At 39.4% G+C, this 25,953-nt stretch overlaps 1 protein-coding gene across 1 annotated transcript in view; it reads left to right on the top strand.

The window, feature by feature from the left end:
* The window catches only part of LOC131130853 (RNA polymerase II elongation factor ELL2), a 29,942-nt gene extending 6,657 nt beyond the window's left edge, over positions 1-23,285 (top strand). Inside the window, exons 3-12 of the mRNA XM_058074920.2 lie at positions 10,526-10,653; positions 11,011-11,165; positions 14,091-14,350; positions 14,692-14,816; positions 16,584-16,701; positions 17,733-18,213; positions 19,687-19,750; positions 20,053-20,224; positions 20,308-20,352; positions 20,766-23,285. Of these exons, the coding sequence (XP_057930903.2) occupies positions 10,526-10,653; positions 11,011-11,165; positions 14,091-14,350; positions 14,692-14,816; positions 16,584-16,701; positions 17,733-18,213; positions 19,687-19,750; positions 20,053-20,224; positions 20,308-20,352; positions 20,766-20,873 (1,656 nt within the window). The 3' untranslated portion in view covers positions 20,874-23,285. The remainder of the gene's footprint in view (positions 1-10,525; positions 10,654-11,010; positions 11,166-14,090; positions 14,351-14,691; positions 14,817-16,583; positions 16,702-17,732; positions 18,214-19,686; positions 19,751-20,052; positions 20,225-20,307; positions 20,353-20,765) is intronic.
* Positions 23,286-25,953: the final 2,668 nt, after the last annotated feature.

Below are 25,953 nucleotides of genomic sequence, written 5' to 3'. Positions count from 1 at the left end.
ACAGTGTGTATGTGCACATGCACTTGTGTTTTTTAACACCACTCCCCACCCTCCCGTCCTGAAGCTAATCAGAATAACAATTGTAGGAATGTGGTTTTAGAGCTATCCTGCCACAGCAGAATTGCAGCGAGAGGGGAGAGTTGTCGCACGTGTTCCTTGAAATGGCACATGCCGATCTATTCTTCCAGAAGTATTTAAGCTAAAGACCCACTGCCTGTATGTATTTTAGGAGCAATCTTCACAGATCCCACACAGCGAGAGGAGGACTTTTTTAGTCAACCCCTCTGTCATCATTATGGTCGAGAGGTTCAACAATGGCTTTTTGAGGGACGGCGTGATGACTGGAGCAGTCTTATTGGTTGTACGTTCCAAAAAGGTAGCCCATAATTGTTGGTTTACAGACATTTAACACATCATAATGTTACAGTTGACACTACAAAATCTGTAATCTCAGCAACATTAAATACTTGAAGGTAAATATTAGGGATAACAAATTAAAAAAACATTTTTTAAATTGAATTGCGGCAATAACGTTTTTAATCTACAACTTTACTGCTGCTGTATGCGAGTCTGTTTTTATGTGGTGGGCTTCTTGTGCTTGAGTTATTAAAAAGCAATGGTAAGTCACACCCTGAAGTGGGGATTGATTGGCTGTCATTGTGTTTGAGCTTTCTTAGTATAAGCTCCCATTGTAGTTGAGAGGGCAAGGTGAGGAGCGGTGAGAAGATGTTAAAATGGAGGAGCATGCGAGAGTTGGGAAATTTACATTTCAAAAACAGCACGTTAGAATTACATGTATTTTTTTGTAAGATGGAGTTTGTTTACCACCAAAGCTACGCAAGTTTAGCCTACGGAAACAACACATAAAGCACTAGGGCTGGCAATCTATGCTATGCAGCTATGAAATATTTTAGTAATGAGTGAGTTTAGTAATGATCTACTGAAAGTGTTTTTGCTTAATCGAGTAATCAAAAAAACATATTTAAACCAATTGGTTTATTTTCTTAGATAATCAAACGTTAAATTACTTTGTATACATTTCTTATGTGTCATATGTTGGCCCTCGACATCCATTGCAACCTGGTCATCCTGGAAGGGGGCTTGCCCTCCCCCCGTGGTCCTTTCTCAAGGTTTCTTTTTCCCCCAAATGGGGTTTGGAGTTTTTACTTACCCAGTTGGGGGTTCAGATCAGGGGGTGTCGTTTATTGTAAGGGCTTGTAAAGCCCTTTGAGACTCTTTTGTGATTAAGGGCTACATAAATAAACTTGACTTGACATTGTGCCTAGAAACAAACTGTATTTTCTTGGGCCTGATGGACTACATGATGGTTCTTTTGTAGATGACTCCATCCAACCCAGACTGTACCTCTTTAGTGGAGAAGGAGAGAAATAATAATTACTTTATTAAGACATTACAAAGACTGCATTACATTGTACACAATGTTGATGGAAATATTCTTTATAAGACATTGACTTTTTGCAGTGTTCAAAGTATAATGTAGTGGAACACATTACTCTCAACTAAGTGAGTGAGACACGTACTTCGAAATAAATTACTTTTGTAATTGACGTACTCCAATCATTTTGCACGAATTGTTGCACCCCAAAACGATTTGTGATACATGGTTCACGATAACAGGATTAGTATATCTATTGTATCTTTTAAGTAGAAACATAAAAAATAAAGCATTAGCATTTGAATAGAAAAATCTATGTTTCTGTTTTCAACAGATAGACCTAAACATTTATTAGAAAATGTGAATAAAAACAAAATAAAATATTATGGTAGTCTCAGGGGTCTTAAACCTGAGACAAAGTCCTTATCCAGCTTTGTCTCATCCATCCCTACAATGAAAGCCAATGGGAAGGCACACTTGGAGAGGTCTTAATAGGTCACGGCAAATCGATCTGCGGAGGTCAAAATTAATTAGTGGTGGACTGCTACAAATAAATGAATGTATAGGAAACACTGATGTGTTCATGCATTAGATTAGTCAACTAGTTTCTTGATTTTTAAAAGGAAAAATACACCAAAAAAGTAATTGTTATTTTTTGCGATAAATCCCTTTTGTACATTGCTGGTATGAAATACGTATATTCACCAACTACAATATCAAGAGCACCTTCATCCTGCTGCATTTAATGAGATATCATGTATCCAAAATTCTGCATTTTCATAGCTAATTTGATATTATATGTTGCACAATAAATAACACTAATAATGTATTTTTGTTTGGCAGGTCTGTCGTCATCAGTCAGGCCATCATGAACCTTTTTTAAGCAAAATTGGCTGATGTGTCAATATCACAGTTACATATTCCCAGATTTACTATCAACTTTAAATTATATTCTCTCTGTTTACAACAAAGTAGCATTGCATTTTCATTTGTTTTCATAAAAGTGCAACTCAAACACTGACTACAAAGTACTTTAAAACATTTTCAATACTGTGTCAACCCTGTGTGTTCAAAGGCATACAAATGAATAAAAACTGAATTAAGAAACGTTCTAACAATTGTATTTTACAATAGTCATTTTAATTAGAATTCAAGCATTTTCCTTCTATGAATGTAAAGTGTACTTTCGACCTTAGACATGTGACCAGTGACGACTGAAACACACAGACAGAGCGTTTGTTTCCACTGCTTCCTCCATTCGTACATCACTGTGCATTATAGTGGACTTTGGGGATTTTCCCATCTCACTCCAACTTTGCCTGCAAGTCAATCAAGTTGAAGCAAACTGTTTTTTTCCTCAGAATACTCACAATCTGAGAATGGTTAGAGGATCACAGATGTTTTTGCGTGGAAAGAAAAGTGTAACGTTGTGCTCCAAAAGGATTGTGGGATTGTAGGAAAATAACAAGGTATCAGCAAGGGAAGCATGGTATTGTCTTTGCGTCTGAGCTAAAAAAAAAAAAAAAGAGAGAAAAAAGAGAGTAGTGGAAAGGGAATTCCCAACTGCACGGTGTAAAAACAATTAGTTCAGGTTCAACTGATGGGAATACCATTGAGAGAAATGTGTGCTTTAATTGATTTTTCAAATGAAATGTTCAAATTGCAGTGATAGATCATTTCTTTCATACATAAATTATGAAAGTGAATACATTTTTTGTCTCCATCCTTGCATCACCTACAGTAAAGCGAGGGGGTGGTGGAGGATGGTAGAGTGGTTGTTGAGGTTGACAGATTAGCCCCGGCTTCTTAGAGAAAGACTGATTCTGCTTGGCATAACAAGTCAGTAGCTTGGGGGATGCTCGACAGTTGCCCATCCCCACATCCCTGCACGACCGGCGCCACTGCCACCCCCACTCCTTCTTTTTGCTTCCCTGTCTCTACCAACCCCCCCCTCAGTGAATAGATCCTCGAGCACTGGATCCACAACATCCAGCCAGGCTGACTGAAAGCATGCTTTAAAAACATTATTGTGATGTGGCGCTTGTACAGGTTTTTGATAGTCTGAGGTCTGAAGTCAATGAATAGGATTTATTGATTTGATCCCTGTGTATTTGTCTCAGGGGTCGATTATAAATTGTCTTAAAGGTTGATAAAAAATTGATAAGAGCACCGCCATAGTTTTTGGTGACAACAGCATACATGAAAATGGGTCTAGATGTGGATGATTTTGAAAACGACGCCGTTTAAGCACTGAAAATGTTACATGTTCACACATTTTTGTGTCACACGCAAAATAACAATGGCAGATCAGCACTGTAGAAAATTGTGCATTTAATGCTTAAGAGTCTGCATCAGAGTCTATATATATGGTAGATCAAAAAAACGTGATTTTGTATAGTAATATCCAGGATGGAAAGCAGTTGGTGATGGTGTGTGACATTGCCAGCTAATGACCTGGCATGCATATTACAGTTGGTTTTGCAGCCCATCTGCTGGCATTCCCAAATTTCTGTGGCCCCATGGCGGGTTATTTAGCGGATGTACTTAATAAAACAGCTTAATAAAAAAGCTTTTTTGGGGCGGTTCATTTCCGCAAAACAATACAATTCAGGGAAATACTGACAAGTTTATTTTGTGCAGTACTACACAAACCAAGACCAAATTTTGGTGAAAATTTTAAAACAAAACAGAATTATATGAAAACACCCGTAAACCGAGGTTTGGCTGTATTTTAATGATTCTTAATGATGTGATTCGTATTACAGTTATGTCACTTATGATTTTTAGTTAGCAACTTTGTGTTATAGAAGTAATGTGTCTCCGCTGGTTGCAGTAAATGCACATTCACACATGTTTTTTTCAGAGAAAACAATATTTAAAAAAAAAAACAACTTCCACTTCAGAACTTGTTTCGAGTCTCTGCTGTCATTGTTGGGAAACACACAACAGTTTCCCAAGCGAGTTTTTAGTCGAAACCAGTCCAGTGTCAATGACCCTCGAGACCAGTAGTTGCACTTGTTGAGTCTGGTACATGACAGATGATGTCAATGAACCTATGGTCCTAAAGGGAGAGACGAATCAGGTAGAAATACAATGCTTTAATCAGAACTCATCCCCTTCTTCTTCTTCGACTGTGCGTATTTAGAGCCATTCCTGCCATTCCTTATGCACTGGCTTTACTGGAAGTCACCCCCCCACACATACACACACACAAACCCCAAATCCCTCCCTTTACCCCCCCCCCCCCCAACAACACTCAGCCACACGTCCCCACTGTTCATGAATAATCCAGGCCAACCGACGGGCCATCACACTCGCTTTGTGGGGGGAAGAAGCTAGGACAAAAGACGGACAGCTATGGCTGAGTAAGCGCCGATGAGAAGACACTTCATACTAGTGTGCGTACAGACAGGAGCAAGAGGCAGAAGACTTCACAGCAAAATCACATACCCAAGGCTCCCGGTGCCAAAGAGCAGAGCTGGGAACTGTGCCTGCTTGGCTTCATCTTAAAAAAAAACTATCCTCTCATCTCTCCCTGCAGATGTTTAGTTTGCCAAAGCACAACACAGAAAAAAATAGATCCCTTTAGTGAAGCCCTTCTCGCTTAAAAGGGTTAGAACTCTGTTTAACCCCATCAAAGATGAGCTGTTTTTAATATGCTCAGGGACTTAAAGATGGACTCTTTTTTTTTTTTAACAAGGACATCAGTGCCCTTTGTCCTGCTTCGACTACTGAGCCCCCCCACCATGATTTTCTGTTCCAGTCCAGTTCACACCTTACAACGGCTTGAAAGTATTTGACATCCCCAAACACGGAGCACACCCGGAGGAGCAGATGTAGCCGGGCCAGGGGCCACAGAGGCAGTTATTTTATCAGTCTTATTGCTTCATTTGGGGTCTTGGAGAGGGGGAAGCGGGGGCATGATTCTAGCTTGCTAGGATCACCACATGCTCTGTCACAAACTGTCCAACAGCAAAGCAGTGGGTGGCATTGCAACACACGTGCCGCTCACTTTTATTACTAAAGTGCCTCATGTTAATAACATACCCTGATGTTGCTAATACCCCATTAAGCTCTTCTCTGAGCAATTAATCATCAGATTAAATTTGCACACTTGTAATTAGGACACAGCAAAGACTAAGCCATTTAATGAATTCTCTCCCTCATACCAAGCTGGACAAATACGGCTCATTTGCATATCTCAGGGAAGACAACATAAGGAGGAACACCCCATAGAACATTGTCAATGTGGACTAACTCAAAATATAATACGATTATTAAATCATATGGTCGTTTGACAGATGACATTGGGTGTCTGGGGACTATATGGATTTGTATAAGTTTCTATTCCGGGCACACAAAAGATGAAAATATGTCAAAACATGCACCCCTACTGTATTGCCAAAAACATCACATGGTGATACTGTTTGCAAACCCCAAAGTTAGACCCCAAATATGTCTTATTGACTTCAAATTTCTCACACAGCACCATGTGCTACCATGTGATTCTTAAATATATATTAAGTGTACTTAAGTGTATATTATACTAAAGTGTTTAGCTGAATCATCAAAAAATCTATCCTATTTAGGGGACTGACATGTAAAATGACAAGTAAAATGTGATCAAGATTGGTTGCAAAACACTGTTCCCATCAAATAAACATGGGTAGGACTTAAGTCATTGATCATTTGTCATGGTTATAAAAATACCTACCTTGCTATCTTACCATGCTAGCCAATGTCTGAATGACTACAGGTATATGCAGGAGTGCATCCCGTTGACGCAAGTCTTATGGTCCTGGAACCTTGTGTCTTTTTGAGCTATTAATAGACATTTTACCTAGAACACTTTACCTTTTGTTCTCTTAGAAATTGTTGCGTGTTCATACTATTATTGTGTGTATATAGTGTGTTGTATACTAAGAGATGGTCAATACTTTTTATGTGGTATTCTATACACTTAAAGAGCTGTCTTCGAACAATCAAAGGTGACCTGATGTAGTACATGGACGGAACTGTGGGGGCAGCAATGTGTCAAAGAAGAAGATACTAGGCTAGTGGTGCTATGGACATATCACTAATTCTATTTCTGTGACATATAAACACTTGTGTTTACCCCGAGCTTCACGCTGCTGCTGGTTGTTTGTTATGCTTCTGTCAGCTCAATTCCTGACACTGTGTTGAAAATCTGTTCTAGTATCACATAAACGTATTGACTGATAGCAAGCCATGTAGATGTTCGACCTTTCGACACTCATGTGACCAGAGTGCTCCTTCTCCAAAGCTCCCACAGCCTGAGGGGGAGGGATAAGGCCTCAGATATCCATGAGTCACTTTCTGTATGTCAATCTTCCACCTCCTCTAGAATGGCAGACCTGTTGTCACAAATGGTGTCACTGACTAAACACGATGAAACATCAGCAAGTGTCATGGGGCCTGTGTGGTATCACTCAGCAGGCTACTTTGCGTATTTAACACTGATGAGTGTATGCTTTGTTATTTAGTTGAGAGACGTGTGGGTTGGAAAGTCGACAGTCAGATGCACATAAATAACAACAATAAAACTCAGCTGCTAGTTATACAACATACACTCAAAATATAAACCCAACACTCGTTTCTGCAACCATTTTTGGGATGCTCTGGACACACCAGATACGAACTGGTTTTCGGACCCACCTCCAATACAGTTAACTGCTAATTTTTGAGTGGCCTTTTAGGCATACCTGTGCAATAATCATTACAATTATTGTTATTATTCATATTATTTCAAGAATGATGATAACATTACAAATATGCGGTAGTCTTGTAAATGTAAACTACATCGTAATTCACATAAAATGTATTGTAGGGCTGTTAAATGGTCACACGTTTTAATCAGATTAATCACATTAAATTAATTATGATTAATCACCATATGCAACTCTGTCTGAAAAATGGCCATTTTCACTGTATTTATTGAACAGAAAAATGACAGGACAGGCTGATATATATTTGCATATATTAACAGCTCTAAATGAATTGAATATGTCAGTCACATTTGAATCACACTTTAAACCATGTTATTATGAGCAATGAGGGGTCATGTTCAAAGACATCACATAATTTAAGGTAAATTTGCTTGTTTTCTGTGTATTTTCCAGCATACTTAAATGTAGCAAATTGTACATCCGAATTAAGAGTTACAAAGTTCATGTTTTTATTTAATAGGCTCCAGGATGACCCCCCGTGACCCTAATGACGATAAACGGCATAGAAAACGAATGAATGAATGAATGTTTTTATTTAATAGGCTCCAGGATGACCCCCCCGTGACCCTAATGAGCATAAGCGGCATAGAAAATGGATGTTATTCTTTATCTTCCTGTTTATTTACACACACACAGGTGTTATAAAGCCGTTTTTGTGATGTTCACATTGTCCCTGAATGCACATCGCGTTCAAGTAGTGAGAATGAGGAAGTGTTGTTCCCAAGATGAACAGGCTTGAGACGTGTGAGTTGGAGATTCAGGTCAGAATGAAGTTATAAAAGAGTGTCAGACTCTGTGTGCCTGTGTGGGGATGCTCAACGGTGCTTCCATATGCCGTCATAACTGAGGCGTACACTAAAAAATTCAACAGAATTAATTAAATAAATTACTTACCGCTGTTTTGTTCTCATCACAACCTTGTTCTTGTAATATTTAAACCTCATTCTTGTAAAATGATTACTTGTGCTTGTGAATTCAATCATGTAATATTTTTACTTTGTTTTTGTAATATGTAGGCTTTTTTTTCTCATGAAGTACAACATAAAACCTGTTTTACTCTGGTATTTTATTTTTTTTAACTCCCTAAAATTAAGATTTTTTTTTCATAAATCACAACTTTATTTTCCAAATATTTTTTTTACTTTTACATGAAATTCTGTTCTTTTTTCAAATTGTAACTTTACTCACATAATATTCCGATTTTATCATTTGACATTTAATGATTTTTCAACTTTTTCTAGCAAGTTTGAAATATATGACTTTATTCTCACAGTATTATTTTGAACAATGATAGAATTTATATTATTCAATTACATTGAAACATTGAAATAAAGAAATGCCTAATGGCTAAGTCGTCTACAGGTTCCTTTCATTATGAGCGTTAAAGACACACACTCGTTCAAAAGTTGTAACATTGAACCTTTTAATTGTTCATAGTCCAGCCGGCAGACTTGTTACGTAATTTGTGATTATATAACTGACCAGCTATGCTACGTAAGTGGGCTATATCCCACAGTGATAAAAATGTCACACAGTCACGGTAAAAAGATTATTTCTAACCTGGGTAAGTATACTAAGTAAATATTTTCCAATATTTTGTAGTTGGATACCTATTAATAACAATAAATGTAATAACAATAATACTCTTTTGACATCTGAATTGGAAAATGGTCACACACAATACATTTTTCACCCTTGTTACTCAAAAAAAAAAACGAAAATACGGCTTTGAGAAACCTAAAAACACCCTTTCTATTCTAAAAACCTACATTTCTAGAGAGTCATCAGTTCACTTTCAGGGTTAAACTATGTGGCTCTCTCCTCCAGGACCTTGTGGGTTAAATGACATATGGTTATGAGGCTTGCGAAGGAAACTGTGAATAAAACGGGGGCGACCTCTAAACTGTCTGACCTGAGTGACATTGATTAGAATTAGAATGTGAAGTGTGCACGTTGGCATATAGATGGATGAAGGTGGGGGCGGGATGGGGGGGTGAGTCCAACGGTTGAAGGGTCGGGGGAGAGATGCTTGTACTGCTGCCTTGAGCTGAAAGAGGGGACGTGGTGGCATCATTGCCATGTTAAAAGTGTTGTCCGAAGCTGCCATTTATTGTAATTTGCATTTCTACGACTTGTTGCTTCTAAATGTGGTCAAATGGCTCCTCCCCTTTTTTAAAGCAATATAGCCCTGTCTTTGGCCCTGTGCAGTTTGATGCTTTGATGGCTCTTAATTAGCTTAAACCCCAACACAGACACTACTTTATGACTGTCCAGACAGAAATAGGTCAGAATTAATGGTCAGTGGTGTTTCTCAAGTGTCTGCGGCCTTGCTTTGAGTTCCGTGTTGACATGGGTGGGCCATGCTGGTGGAGGAGAGGCTGATGGGGGTAGGGTGAATGGCATGCGTTGGGTTTCAGAAGGAAGAGGAGGAGGGGTGGCGTTGTTTCATTGGCTCACGGCTCCATGCTTATGGCTTTGCTGCATGACTGGGCATTTGTGACAGCTATAGTCCTGCCTGCCACATCTGCCAGGGGGCACAGAGCCCTGAGCCAGTCAGCTTATAATCAATCACTTACACAGGAGGCAGCCTGGCATTTGTTTTCCTTGAGTCCAGCAGTTAAAAACGCCTGTTCTGCTTTGCCCTCGGGTGCTTTTGAGTGCTAGCAATGCGAGCACAGAGGAGATGTGACAAAGAGGCAAATAAATAATTAGCATAAATATATGATTGCATATAAAAGACAGATGATAATTATTGAGCTTCCTGAATCTAGGACAGCCTATCAACAAACACGCTCCATTTTGAGGCTAAAATATATCTGCGGGCCATGTTAGCCAAGAGCCACCGTTCATTGTAGCATAAACGACATATTACCTGCTCGGTAATGACTTTCTAAGTTGAACTTTCCTTTTAGTGGAAGTAGGTTTTTGGGTCGTTTTATGTAACGTGTCCCTGACAAGAGATAGCCTTCACCATGCCGGCTTGTCGGTTGTCATGGAAAGAGGATGAGACACAAGTTAAAGGAAGGGTGAAATAGCTGCCCTCTATTGTTGTTTTGTCTTTCAGCCTGGCTCCTCCTAGAAATGGCAACAGGTCATCATCCTTGACCTGGGAGGTTCAATATGGAGGAGATGGTTTAACTTGCGTGAAAAAACAGTTGGTTGACTTCATGCAATGTTTTTTTTCTGCCTTGATATTGCTTAAAATCAGAGCAGTGATAGATAATATAATATGCTTATTATGAAGCACACTAGAACAATGCAGAAGGAAAACTATAAAACCTTTACATGTAGAAATAAATGTCCACTTGACACAACAGAATTTAACATATTTTTCTCCACTGGCTCAACGTGCTCTTAACTCCTTTTTTTGTGTCTTCTATAGTATATTAAGATCCCTACCTTGACTTCGGAATCTCCAGATGGATTCAGAGTCTTCTCCTTTTACCTATCCAGCGACAGCAAAGACAAGCCTCAATCCAGCTTTGACTGCATCCATCAGTATGTTTCAGGGTAAGCAGCACATGTCAATCATTGAGGGCGTTTCCAAGAAAACAGCCAAAGAATCAGTGCATGGTCTCGCTAAAGACTTCAAAGATGTGACCAGTGTTGCTAGTGCACACATATGTTAATTATATCTGATGGTTTCGGACTAATGAACGTAAGTAAATATTGCTTCAAAGAAGGGCTTGTGTAGTGTTAGCAGAGATGTGATCAGTGTGCATCTAAATGCACTAAACTGATGCTTGACAAGGGAGCAGTGAAAGGAGTACTGATGTGGTTTTGGCAAAGTGATGAATGCACAGTGCTGAGCCAGAAAACTTGACTCCTTTGTAAGTCTAACACACATTTGTCCTTTTCTCGTCAAAGAGAGGGCAGGGATCAGCTGGAGGGCCAAGGCAGCATCCAGGACAAGATCACAGTTTGTGCCACCGATGACTCCTACCAGGCGACGCGGGAGCGCATGTCCCAGGTGGAGAAGGATATCTGGAGCCGGTCGGCCATTGAGATAAAACCAGGGCCAAGTAAGTGTTCAAGTACCAAGTGAGGTTAATGTTCCTTGAAAGCTCCAAGACTACTCGTCCATCCTACTGATAACTGCTATATATTCTGGAAGCTATCACATAATAGATGTCAAATTGTTGCTTGGATTTTGACCAGATTGTGCTGGCGGTCTGCCAACATGCCTACATGAATATAACTTGCTAACAAGTCTCTCACTGATCAGGAATCACTAAAATGTAATTTCATGACAAGATTTAATCCGCTTGATAAAATACTTCTTAAGAAGAGGATGAACTGGAGACAACTGGAAGTGAAATGGAGAACATCCTTTCAGCTATAAAGCAGTAGTTCCCAAAGTGGGTATTTCAATTGCCATAGAGGGTATGTGAAAATTACGATTAGAAGACACAGACTAAAAACACAGAATTACTATTGCGTCTGAACGCCTCACAGTGCGACACATAATTGGCGACTCCAAATTGTTTACAGGTATGATTGTGAGTGTGAATGGTTGTTTGTCTATATGTGCTCTGTGATTGGCTGGCGACCCCTCAACAAAAAAGTACTGAAAATTCCAGTTTTTCTTTTTCATTCAGGTGAGATACAGTGCATCCGGAAAGTATTCACAGCGCTTCACTTTTTCTACATTTTGTCATGTTACAGCCTCATTCCAAACTGAATTAAATTAATCTCTTACCTCAAAATTCTACACAAAATACTCCATTATGACAATGTGAAAAAAGGTTTTTTTGACATGTTTTGAATTTATTAAAAATAGAAAACCAAAAAATCACATTTACATAAGTATTCACAGCCTTTGCCATGAAGCTCAAAATTGAGCTCAGGTGCATCTTTTTTCCACTGATCATCCTTGAGATCTTTCTACAGCTTAATTGGAGTCCACATGCAGTAAATTCAGTTGATTGGACATGATTTGGAAATATAATAACTGTCTATATAAAGTCCCAAAGTTGACTGTGCATGTCAGAGCACAAACACCAAGCATGAAGTCAAAAGAACTGTCTGTAGACCTGCGAGACAGGATTGTCTTGAGGCACAAATCTGGGGAAGGATACAGAAAAATTTCTGCTGCTTTGAAGGTCCCAATGAGCACAGTGGCTTCCATTATTCGTAAATGGAAGACGTTTGGAACCACCAGGACTCTTCCCAGAGCTGGCCGGCCTTCTAAACTGAGCGATCGGGAAAGAAGGGCCTTAGTCAGGGAGGTGACCAAGGCCCCGATGGTCACTCTGTCACAGCTCCAGCGTTCCTCTGTGGAGAGAGAAGAGCCTTCCAGAAGGACAACCATCTCTGCAGCAATCCACCAATCAGGCCTGTATGGTAGAGTGGCCAGACGAAAGCCACTCCTTAGTAAAAGGAACTTGGCAGCCCGTCTGGAATTTGCCAAAAAGCACCTGAATGACTCTCAGACCATGAGAAACAAAATTCTCTGGTTTGATGAGACAAATATTGAACTCTTTGGTGTGAATGCCAGGCGCCATGTTTGGAGGAAACCAGGCACTGCTCATCACCAGGCCAATACCATCCCTACAGTGAAGCATGGTGGTGGCAGCATCATGCTGTGGGGATGTTTTTCAGCAGCAGGAACTGGCAGACTAGTCAGGATAGAAGGAAAAATGAATGCAGCCATATATAGAGATATCCTGGATGAAAACCTGCTCCAGAGCGCTCTTGACCTCAGTAGACTGGTCATGTGCCTTGACCATATAGACAGTAGACATTAGCACACAGCCATGATCTCAAAAGATTGGCTTCAGAACCACTCCGTGAATGTCCTGGAGTGGCCCAGCCAGAGTCCAGACTTGAATCCAATCGAACATCTCTGGAGAGATCTGAAAATGGCTGTGCACAGACGTCTCCCATCCAACCTGATGGAGCTTGAGACTTATTGCAAAGAAGAATGGGCAAAACTGCCTAAAGATAGGTGTGCTAAACTTGTGGGATCATATTCAAAAAGACTTGAGGCTGTAATTGCTGCCAAAGGTGGATCAACAAAGTATTAAGCAAAGGCTGTGAATACTTATGTAAATGTGATTTTTTTGTTTTCTATTTTTAATAAATTCAAAACATGTCAAAAAAATCTTTTTTCACATTGTCATAATGGAGTATTTTGTGTAGAATTTTGAGGTAAGAGATTAATTTAATACAGTTTGGAATGAGGCTGTAACATGACAAAATGTAGAAAAAGTGAAGCGCTGTGAATACTTTCCGGATGCACTGTATGTCTATGCTGGTATGTTAAATCTCTACAGCTGCATTATTATATTTGTTTATTATATGTGTCAAACAATGCTCGTTGGTGTTGTGGCTGTATAGGTTGTTGGGGGAGATACTGTATGTTCTGAAGTGACAAATAATTACTATGAGATGTGCATTTGTTGCACAGGGACGAAATACCATCTACCTTACAGTACCTCGGAATGCGTCATTACGTCTTTGACCTATAGCAACCTCCAAAGTATGGCTTAAAGTTGTAATGAGATTATGGACTGCAGGTATCTATAAGCATTGCCTGCCTACGTCCAGCTATTAGTGGTGCAACACAGGAAGAAAGGGCCTCTGTTTGCTGGTTGCTTTAACTTTCCATGCTCCTCTGTTTACCAAGCAGTTGGGCTTCAACTGCTCTCAGCTGTTGTAGCAAGGCTCGGTTCACTGTATTTATGTTCTCCGAGTTAGCTTTTCAACATTGGGATGAACGTGCTACACATAATGCTTCAGCACTGTTTGCAGAAAGTAGTGTGCCTATAAAGAAGTCAACAGAAGGTATTTAAAGAACTGGACAAAAGACTTGGTTTTGTACATGTGCCTATATTATGCATATTCACGTACAAAAAGGTTTAGATTACTGCTGTGACAGGCTTAATTTTCACAGATGTTCTATTGAGACTTACCGGTAACTACCCTTGCCTTTGTTTTGATCTCAGGTAAGTGCGTGAAGGTCCAAAGGAAGCAGGGTTTGGTTTCAGGCTCAGATAGCAGTAGCAGCAGCGGCAGCAGCAACAAGCACTCTCCCAGCAATAAGAGGTGCCTCGTTTCCAGCCCTGTGGCACACAGGACCTTGAAGGACCGCATCATCCATCTCCTCGCCCTAAAACCTTATAGGAAACCTGAGCTGCTACTGTGGTTGGAGAGGGAACGGGCTAGTCCAAAGGACAAGGCTGACCTGACCTCAGTGCTGGATGAGGTGAGACATCCGGCAAGTTGCTGTGTAAACACATGAAGTTGTCATGAGAAGTAAAAAGATCCTTGTATGAAATACAAAAACCTGCCTGAGCATTTTCACTATGTTTACATACTGCAATCATCACATCGAGACGGAACTGAAAGTGGTGTCATTAGTCCTGCTTAAATTGTCTCTAGAGAAGATTATGTTCTGACAGATGAAAGGTGGGGTGTCTTTAGGCACCTTCGGGAACGAACCATGTACCTCGATTTATATGAGCAGTGTTGTTTAGAATCTAAACAATACATCCTTGCTAGATATTTTTGGCTTAATGACCTGGCGTTATTAACTGTTGTTTTCAGATTGGCAAGCAGAACCCTAAAGATCACAGCTATTCTCTGAAGGATGAGCTCTACAGACATGTCCAGAGAGACTGGCCTGGTTATCTAGAGGACGAGAAGCAGCTCATACACAGGCTTCTGAGCAGGTGAGCCTCAGCGATGTAAGATTCCTTTGTGGAGAGCTTAGAATGGACCACTGCTTTTTCCCACTTGGAATTGCACAATTTCTTACAAAGTGTGCCATATCTTTATGGAACTTGAGAAACAGTGCAAGTTTAAATCAGTTGTTCCCAAACTTGGGGTCAAGACTCATGTCTCCATTCAGTCTCCAACTGATTAGATACTGTATCTCTGAAAGTTCTAAACTCCTTTTTCCCTGCTGGTCTCATACAGAGCAGGATAGCACTGCCCCAAGGACTTTGTGCTAGAGTGTTTTTTTTCCGTGGATGTGGCCTAACTTCATCACCGTTGTGATGAATCAATGTGGCCTTGGTTGCAGCCAAGTAGTGCACCCCATTTTACCTCAAATTTCTTTAAGATGACATTAATCAATTATGAAACAGACAGCATTTTCCCGCAATCAGTTCCAGATATATAAACAATGCCAAATGGGTAGACACATTTTCTACCTTCAATGGTAGTATCAGAGCCATAATAGAGGAAGGATGGCGGAGGGCAATGGCGGTGTGACTTTAGACATTCCCACCTTGTTGTGTAAGCTGTAAGACAAGTATTTTATACTTATACTTTTATACTACCACACACTGGCGCTGACATCATCAAATTATCTGATTGGGGATGCTCTGTCAAAGTGTGAAAGTACATCAGTTACAGAAATATCCCACAGGTGATAAAATGCTGTATATAGTTATGGTCTAATGCAGTTATTTTGTATGATCTTGATGTAAAAGGGCTTTAGATTGCAAAAGCTAATGTATTGTAAGTATTTATAGTCCAGGTTAAGAGGTTACACTGTCAAAGAAATGTGAAAACTGTCGCTTCCAAGTGCTTTTTGACTTTTGCAGATGTTATTTGACAGTTGCAAAGACCAAAGGATAGATGTGTTTTTGACAGAAATAGCGTTGATAGGGAAAGGCCACGGAATATATAAAAGGCTGCTGTGATCATTCAGAAAGGTAAGCTTTGAAAATGACTCCTTCACTGGGCTGATGAATCTCCTAATGGACACATCAAAGTGGGGAGAAAAAAAAATATCCCATGTGCTTGCTTGCCAAAACGGTATTAGTATGGAAAGGTTGAGGCTTGCAAGTCCTGAGCTTTTCAGGGTTTCTTCCCTTCATGTGTCTGCCAGTAAACATGCAGGCCATGTGCTTGCAGAGTGTTTTGCGTAATTGCACAACCCCCTCCTTGTTTACGACCCCCCCTCAGAGCAAAAAAAAAAAAAAAACAGTAATTAAATCCTATGCCAAGTAATAAAACTGATGCAAATACTGTTGGGCTCCTTATGATTTTTCACACAGTGGGTTCCAATTAAGGCTTTGTTATGATGTTCAAATGATTTGGAACATCACTCTGATGGTTGAGATAGTTAAAGACAGGACTGACTTGTTGCTGTGAGCGTCTGTATAAGGGAGGAACTGTAGGAAGCAGATTAAAGGAGCTGTTAAGGCTTTGGTCCAACATCTGCTGCTATTGTTCTGCTCACTGGACTGTGTTCAGTCTGTGTGGTTGCATCTTGTTGATGGTATCGCCGGAACACACAAAACACACCACAGAAATTACATTCTGCCAGTCTGGTCTGTCCGTTCCCAGAATGACCACTGTTTATGGATCTTCCTCATCATAAATCTGCCAGATCCATTATCTACATGCTTCCTGTTTAGTATTACAGCCCATTGACCTTCGCCGTTGCTATCCCAGTGAAGGTGCTGTGTTCTCCATCTTGTCTTCAGGAAGCTTCAGCCACTCCACACTAGTAGCCAGTTGAAAAGTCCCCAGGCCAACCAGTCATTCCACAAAACTGCCGGGGATTCTCCTTCCCAACTCAGCCCTGCCAAGATGCCGTCTGTGGTAATTGTTCACCTTGAATATTTGGGTTTTTTCCTCACTCTCAGAAAGTAAGGGAAAACATCTTAAAACATCTCTACAACATCTCTAGTTAGTACAATGAGGGTTTCATCAAGCTCTATTTGACTACATGCAGTGTTTCCCACAGGACTGCAATCTGTATTTGGCTGCGGTATGTGGAGGGTGAGCTAATGACATTATTGTTTAATTTGCATAATTGGCCATGACACTTGATTTGCATAGTTAGAGCAAGAAAACCTGTTCATGACCTTCTAAAATGGTTTTCAACATTATTGGCACAAACAGTACAGCACGTGTCAAACTCAGGGTGTAGCTCGAGCTCTGACGGCTGTATGACACAACAGACGGAATCATTTTTTTCGGACGCCTCAGTCAGAGCACTCTCTGGTTTAGCTAATGGGAATATTGCGAGTCAAATAGGAAGTCAGATACCTCAAGTATTATGTCTTTTTATTGCCTGTAAACTGAAGCTACATCAGCAATGTAAACATGACATCATTACTGGTAACACAGCGTCATAAAGTGTGTGGCAGACCATCACATCACATATTCAATGGACAACAAGTGGAAAACCACAGAATTTTGTATGACGCAGAAATGTACAACACAGTGGCTGCACAGGCAAATACGACAATCCTGTAGACAAGGCTAGTTTACTGGAAATAGTCCAACAACAAGCAAGGGCAAATAGATAGCGCCATATCTATCTGTGGTGGTCCAAATACATTTGTAGTGAGCTGCCACAAATGGATGTATGGGAAACACTGACATGCTAATCGAACCAATAGAAGCAATAGAACCAATGTTGTAATAGTAATATGCAGCAAACTGTTGACTACACTGTAACAGTAACTGATACAAAAGTAGATAATACACAGTGTTGGTGTTGTGCTACTGAATTTCCACATAAAACCGAGAAAGCTATAGAACATGTGTGAGTTCATAAGCAGTTTGTTTAATTTCTTATATTTTTATAATATCCAAATGCTAACCCTAGTTGTTCTTTCCTATAGAAACGTCCTTTGCCTTCAGATTCTTCCAACTGCCAGACCCCCAAAAAACAAAGACTAATCGACCACTGCTTGCCTCGGCAGTCTCCATCTCATGGAGACTACGGTACCAACGGGACCCACCAAAGTTCCTCCAGCCACACCAACGCTGGCGGTGTGCACATCAAAATGGAACAAATCAACAATCATCTCCAGGCTCGTCCAAACGGTCTGCACTCACCGCTCAAACTGAACACATCATCTACAAGTACTACTACTACTAGTACTACTAGTATTTCCAAAGTGGAGAGGACAGACCCAGCGTCCACTGCACTGAGCCCCAAGTCCCCCCGTATGGACACAACGGTTTGCACTGACGAGCAACTGCACAACGGCCTACATAAAAAGAAGAAATCCAAAAAGCACAAGGAGAAGGAGCGAGAGCGTTTAAAACCGGAGTGGATCGAGACCAGTCCAGACCTAAAGAACCAGGAAAATCTCAAAGGTAAATTTGACAGTTATTGATAAGATCAATCAAATATTCTTTGTTGAACGCTGGACACACTACGTATTTACTTTGCACTTATCTACTGATTTGAAAAAAGCCATACTGTAAGTATCATGATAATGAGAGAGCAAGATTGTCAAATGACACTTAAGGAAACTGTGATGATGATCGACGTAGCCCATGAATGCGATAGACAATTTTAGCTCGGCTGCGGGACAAAAATGAGCTAGCTAGCGAGCTACCGGCAGCCATGCAAAATGTGAACACAAAATGCCAGACTAATGGGGTGGCCAATGAATGTTTTCAGGACTCTTAAGGGGGACCTATTATCGATCATTTACGTCTCTTTGTACTGCATTGTGGACTCCTATAGGGCAGCTACACACAATAACCCGCATAGAAAGCTTTCTAGATCTTCCAGAATCTGCATCTATTCTAGCTGTATTTCCTTGGATTTCCAGAACGATTTCTTTTCATTTGTTCCACCCACGTCCACTACGCCAAAGCCCACTTTCTAATTGTGTGGTATAGAACATGATGATACATGAATAACCCTTTGGAGAGCTACTTGACAAGTGGTTAGGAGCTACTTTTAGCTCATGAGCTGCTAGTTAGAGACCTCTGACTTACCGTGTATGAACTCCCAAGAGTGATAACGTAGGTTCACGTTGCAGACAATCTTGGAACAACATCCGTGGTGGAATTGTGGTCATTACATGCTTTTTGCAGGACTACCCGTCTTTAAAAAACTCGGGTAGACTCAACGATTGTGGTCAAAAAGGCTATTAGCAACTGCAGCTTGTAATTTGCATACATGCATGCATGTAAGACACTCCATGTATAACCTCTTACTTACACACATAAACACAGTTATGACACTGATGAATTGTTAATTACAACTTAAGCTTCACTCTTCAACATGACCAAATAACGTTGAAGAGGCATCAGCCTTCAGAAACAGTTGGGCGAGTAGTCCACCTTTGACCATGTTTTTCTATTCACCTGGAATCTGCAACTCCAGCCACTTCTGCTTGTCTTTTCAGACTGGTTAGCTGTCCTTCAAACCCGAACAAATAATTCCTGGAAGCCATTTTTCCGTGCTAACACGGTGAAATCAGAGCAATGAAACAGCTTGTCTACAGCTTGTACCCAGTAAGACCCATATAAGGTCCAAAGACCCAAATACAGAATACAACATTCTAACAACAGAAAAGTGAAAAAGCATAACAGGTTCCCTTTAACTAGTCCTCAGTCTGGCCTTTTCTGTTGATGATTGACCTTAGAACAGCTGGGTGAGCGAGTCAGCAGGCAAAGTTGGCTTGTATTTGAAGTTTCTGACGTCACTACCTGCCGCTGCTTGTGTTACCTCTAACAGCGGCTGTGATAAATCATTCTCTTGAGTGTTTTATACGACACTCACCTTCGCACATTTGTATTGCATGACCAATCTGTGTGCTTTTCTTCTTTCAGAACACGTAGGAGAGAAAACACCTGCGTGTCGAACCACAACAGAGGACCTGCCAGACTATTTATTGTGAGTTTATTGCATATCCTGGCTCTGACTTGGAGCTGAATCAATGTTTTCCACATGAGTTGATGTCAATATCATTTGTCACTATCTGAACTTTGGCTCAGATTCAAAACATTCACATTAACTCGAAGGAAATAAAACACGTCTGCATTCACAAATATGCCTTGAAGATGGTTCTTAAAACAAATGCATTTCTACATCTGCTCAACACATCCTGTGTCAAGGCACTCCACATTCCTGCAGTGCCATCTACAGGATGATTTAGGGGCCATAATTTAATAATAATACTTTTGTTTTTCTTTTAGAAAATACAGCACAATAACAGCACTGGAGCAGCGTGAGCAGTACAAGGATGACTTCTGCTCCGAGTATGACGAGTATAGAGCTCTTCACGATCGCATCAGGGCCATCACTGAGATGTTTGTTCAGTTAGGCTCAAAGATCAACACGCTCTCGCCGGGAACACAGGAGTACAAGGTACTACCTGAATTCACCAGTCACTTCTTGTTCTAAACACGTCTGAAAAGCACCCACACTAACTTACTTGACTTGTTTTGCAGATAATGGAGGAGCAAATACTTCAAAAGTACCGGAAGTATAAGAAAGTAAGTATTTGTGACTAGTACTTTGTCAGAAAAAGGTAGGATAAACAAATATGATAATCATTTTTCTAACATTTTGACTGGATGCTGACTGACTGGATTTGCTTGAATGCTTTTAATTGTAAATTTAAAGTACAACCTCAGTAAAAACTTGTACTTTGTCTGTTGATGTACTGTGTACAATAGTTGTTGCTGCCTTTGGGATTTTCCTGGTTAAAGCAAGAAAAAAATAATTGAACATTATGCCCATCCCTGTAGACCATGCACATTAATTCCTGTAAAGTGTGAGGAAAAGCTTCCAACTTCCAGGAATTCTGTCATGATATTTATAAGGCTCTGCCCACATTTAATGATAAAAATGTTCCTGCACAGAACTTCCTGAAAGCTGACTTGTGGCCTTTTGTTTTTCTTTCTAGAGGTTTCCTGGCTACCGGGAAGAAAAGAAGCGTTGTGAATACCTCCATCAGAAACTGTCACATATCAAAGGTCTCATCTCCACCTATGACCGGGCGCAGGAGCTCTAGTAAAAACGACTGCTGCTAACAGGGTTGTAAACAAGAATGGACCAAAAAGACTTGCAGTGGACCAAAGGACTGTCTTTCAGGGTCCTAAAGTCGCTGAAACACATTTGTGAGATGATGGAATCATAGGAGCGAGGTGGTCTTTCAAAAGGTGGGGCCCAGACCACTGACTTGTGAACAAAAGTTGCTCCTTTAACGTGATGGTGGTTTTAGTGCTGTAAAGGCAAAAAATTTTCCTGCTGTGAACTGGGCAGATGTGCAAGTGAAAGCCAAATCTTTTCTCTTTTCATCGTTCCTGCCGAAATGCGTTTTTTATTTTATTCTTTCTCATTGCTTTTTCAATGAAAAGTATTAAATCGATGGTACAATCAGTCTTAGGGGCAAACATATGCTACTCGTCTATGTATGTGTCAAGCAAAGGAATCGAATGTTTGCTCTTTGCTTAACAACAATGCTTAACTTAATCAGTCACTTTATTCATCAACAACTCACTTAAAGAAAACAGGATCTCAACATTTTTTTACCATACATTTCACAAAGGCACCTAAAAATGTTCCTTTCCCAAGAGGACATCTAGATCAGTGGCTCTCAAACCTTTTCCACCAAAATACAATTTTTTCTACCCCTGCTTACAGATTAACATAGACATTAAAGCAAAGCAAAAGCCATGGTTAATTCATTGGTATTTGTACATTTCATTATATATAGTTCTAATATATTTGCTTTTTTTTCCTCCAGTGGAATATTTTTTAGCACCTACTACCAAGAGAAAATCATCTTAGGTACAAAAAATATAATAATAATTCAAAAAGAGTTAGTAAGTGAAATAAGCAAATAAAATAAATGTGTATGCTTTTTTGACTAAACCTTCGTACTGATTTTACATTCTCTCTCATAAAAAAAACTACCATAAAAGTTCTGTACTGTCCATGCGTTTCTTTAAGGTGGTTAAATATGGTGAAAAAGTTATTTGATATTGGGAGTTTGATTCCAATAAAGGCTCAGGAAGATTTTGCGTTCCATTTTCTGATTAGAATGAACCACTAATTTAATTGCTTATTTAATATGGAACTCTAATATTTATTTTTTTCACATTTACTGAGATGGTGAATTTGTTTTATTTATTAGCTGCAAAATTATTTTAAAAGAAACATCAACTACGTCAGTGTGTAACAAGTTTGTTTTTTTTAATTGAACTACTGAAAAAAAATGAAACTATCAAAAATATTTATAGAAATTTATTGAGATATGCCTGTCTATATCTCTGTATATATGGAGAGAGAGCCACTGATGTAGATGACTCAGTTACTAGTTTATGATAGGAAACATTACCATAGCTTATAATCTTGTACGAATGTTAAAAGTGCACTACATCCCTCCTGTTAAACAATTCGTTTTAACAGACCAAAGTAGTTCTTTTTCGGAAGGGTGCCCATAGGACCATAAACCCGGACGAGGGAGCTTTTGCACTCTTGCACACCTGGGATGTGGTCCTAAAGAAGCCGGACGGTAGATGGCGCTGTCGCCCTGCCTCATTGACAGGAAGACAGCGGAAATATAAATCAGTTGGCATGACACGTCATAGGAACATCACGTGACCACTCTGATGACGACTGCTAGCTAGCAGTCGAACCTGTCAGGTATGAAAAAGTACTACTTTGGTCTATTAAAAGTCATTATTTAAGAGCATAGAAATGTTGAACCTTTTTAGACTATGACATCCCTTTTGGTTTTGAGTGTCACCCACACGTAGCCTACCATAAATTGCCTTTTTTGAAATTATTTTACCGGTAATGGCAAACACATCAACTCCTGTTTCTCTTGTCTGCTGCTAGCATGTTTGTTTACCAGCACATCCAGTATCAAACCGTTTCTCTTGGTCTCTTGCTATTTTTATATTTGTGGGAAGTGTTAGAATGCTTATTGTGACGCCTTATTACACAAAATTGGAAATGTGTAGTTTTTTTTTTCATTTTATTTTTGGTTTAGTAAGGCGCGGCCTGGTTAAAATTCGTTTGGTTTAATTCGATGTAAGGAGGAGGATGGCCTCTAGAGGGTGCCAACGAGCTGTAGTGTTATTGATGCTCAGGTAGGATGTCTTTAAAAATGTCAGCCTGAAGTTGGGAAGAGATTTTAGGGCTTTGGAAGAGGCAAGCCTTAACATGCATGTCAGCCATTTATAAAAAGACATTTATATGAATCCTGCCCGAGTATTCTCAGACTTGTTGATTTTCATGTTTAATTTATTTACAGTACTGGATTGTAGTCTTATCTGTGCGGTTTATGTCTTTCTGTATCTTAATGTTGTCTCTTGTTGTTTTGACTCAATATTTGAAACTTATCGTCCAGTCCAGTCATGACAAATCATTACTGCTGCAGTGTACTTTTTTTTTTTTTTAACATTTAATACACCCATCAGACTTACAACAGTACATATATTGAGCAGTTTCTTTTATTTTAAGGTTCACATTTCGGGATATTTGAAGTACGTGGGACTTGTGTCTTAGCACATTTGTGAAAAAAATATTTATTAGCACTGGTAATGGTTTTGAATGCAGATTTTTCTTTAGATTTTTTATTCGACATGGGCTCCACTTTGGTACTTAAATTAATTTGTCCTTTAAAGAGTGAATTGTCAGCTCAGATGCAACAAAAATCCAAACAAAATGGTACGAACACATATTTATAAGCCATTATCAGGAACTACAAAAATACCCAACAAGTAAGGTAGAGGCTTTTTCTAACAACCTGAAGGAACAAATATTAATTACACAGTATAACTAATCAATGAGTAACTTGCTCAGTAATCAGAAATACAATCCAAGATGTTGGAATAGTTAATACAAATGTGCCTTTTCATTGACAGACTTTTTAAAAAAAGGTGTATATACACAGGTAGTTACACACTGTCGCCACTATTGAAAGTGCATTGTTGAATATACTGTACTGCCTTGTCAAATAGAAAAAGAGCAGGTATAGTGAGAAAAAGCCTACCCACATATTAAAAATGTTAGTGCATAATTTGCATATTCAAAGACAAGAATGCCCTCAGTTCTCTCCACATTGGTTACAGGTCTGCTTTGTTGGTCCTGGAACAGCATGGCCTCAAGCGAATGTGGAATAAAACATTTAGTCAGAAATCACAACATTTTATCTACCGAGGAGAACAAATGTATTTATGTTTTTTGTTTTTTTTAGTTCTTTTCCAGGATTTGTCATTGCATTGTCAATAAAACCTCAACACGTGAAAGTACAGTGAAAGGGAATATATTTTTCTGCTATTTTGCTGGCGGGATGCAAATGTCATCCTCGTGAGAAAAAGCTTTCAGGAAAGGAAAAAAAAAGTTTTGTCTCATACAATGAAAAATGAAAATAAAGCTATTTTCAATTAAACATGTGAACAATTGTGTACACATATGACACTAAATACACATTTCAAAGAATGGAATGGTGAACAAAGTTGATTATTTTACAGATTTGTTAAAAAGCCACATACAGTGCATATTGTCAAACAAGAATGATCTAACATTAACATGTTACAGTGGCTAATAGTCAGTGTTAAGTACATATTATAAACATGAAATTAGAGACTTGTCAAAAGTTGTCTAAGGATGTTGGCTCAGATATCATCAGCTTGTTTTTCAAACAATAGTCAAGTGAAAATATGCAATGAAACTTGAAAATACAGTCACTCATGATGGGCAATGTACTGGTTTGATTTATGACATACATGTACAGTATATGCCAACAATCAAGGTTCTTAGCAACAAGAAAACACTGATTGCAGTTGAGCTGACTGAATAAATACCTTACAATCTTACTTATATACTATTATACTGTGCTACCATAAAATAAAAACCTGGTTTGTTAATACAGAACAATCAAAGAAGGTGCAAAATTATTATTGTTTTGTACCTTGTTAGCAGCGTGTTGATCCTAAATGCGATCAAGGATGACTACATACAGTAAGAAGATATTAAAATGTCACTGGCTTTGTTCCATTTCGTCACGTTCAAGTCATTTCAAACTAGGTCCCCATTCAATAAATTAAATAGACAATCAAAATATGAAACTGCATAGAATCAAATACTGAATGCCACTTATTAATGCCACTTTTCCACTGCACAGGGAGCGTTGGTGTTCCACTTCCACATAATACCGGGTGAAACTGCCAATACAGTCCCATTCAGGACATGCTATCGAACATCAGCAGTGGATACGTGTTTTGATTTTTCATGGTAGGAGCCACATTTTGTCCAAGACGTGACTGACGACAGCAAGGAAACTGGACTGCCAGAAGCAAGTGGAGACTGTAGAGCAGGGATGTCCAAACTTTTACAAGCCAGAGCAACATAGTGAAAAATCAAAGGATTCAGTGGCCAGTTTTGAATTTTATAAACAGGCTAAAAGCAACCCTAAGAAGAATACAGTGGAACCTTGGTTAGTGTGTTTTTCAGTTTACGCTGAAAATGTACACAAATATTTTGCCTCGGTTCGTGTATATTTCCCCTTGAGCTCATCTTGGTGTGTTATTAATATTCTGCGTGTGTCCAACTGTGTTCACAACATATATTTATTACAAAATGTTAGTATGTTTGCAAAATGGAAATCTGAAAATGGAACCTATCCATGACATCATCAGCGGTTGACTGTAGTTCTTTGCTAAATAACTCAGTTATTCCAAAAGTCTCTGCTTTTCTCATTGATCATGGCTGCAAAATAATCCATATGGAGGCAAAAAGTTGATAAGGAAGGTAAGAAACACCAATTGTAAAACTATCAAAACAAAGGTTTTGTGTTAAACTTCTTTGGGTGTCCAGAACAGATGAATTGGATTATTTCTGATTTGTTAGAGAGTATGTTAGATTGTGTTTCAGTTTGAGTCGGACCTTCAGGAACAGATTAAATCACACTACCCGAGGTGCCACCGAATTGCTATTGTTTATTTTAGTTTTCTTGTTTATTACATTTTTAGAGTGTGCTGTGGGACAATGAAAAAACAAGATGAAAGCTGTACTTTGGACACCCCCGCTGTAGAGCATAAGACAAAAGGGTAAGCAGGTGTTGACCTGTTGATGATGAA

The sequence above is a fragment of the Doryrhamphus excisus genome, linkage group LG1 (assembly GCF_037039965.1).
Source record: "Doryrhamphus excisus strain RoL-2023G ecotype Guam linkage group LG1, RoL_Dexc_Guam_v1.1, whole genome shotgun sequence".
NCBI lineage: Eukaryota > Metazoa > Chordata > Actinopteri > Syngnathiformes > Syngnathidae > Doryrhamphus > Doryrhamphus excisus.
This window is presented reverse-complemented; position numbering and strand designations above follow the sequence as displayed.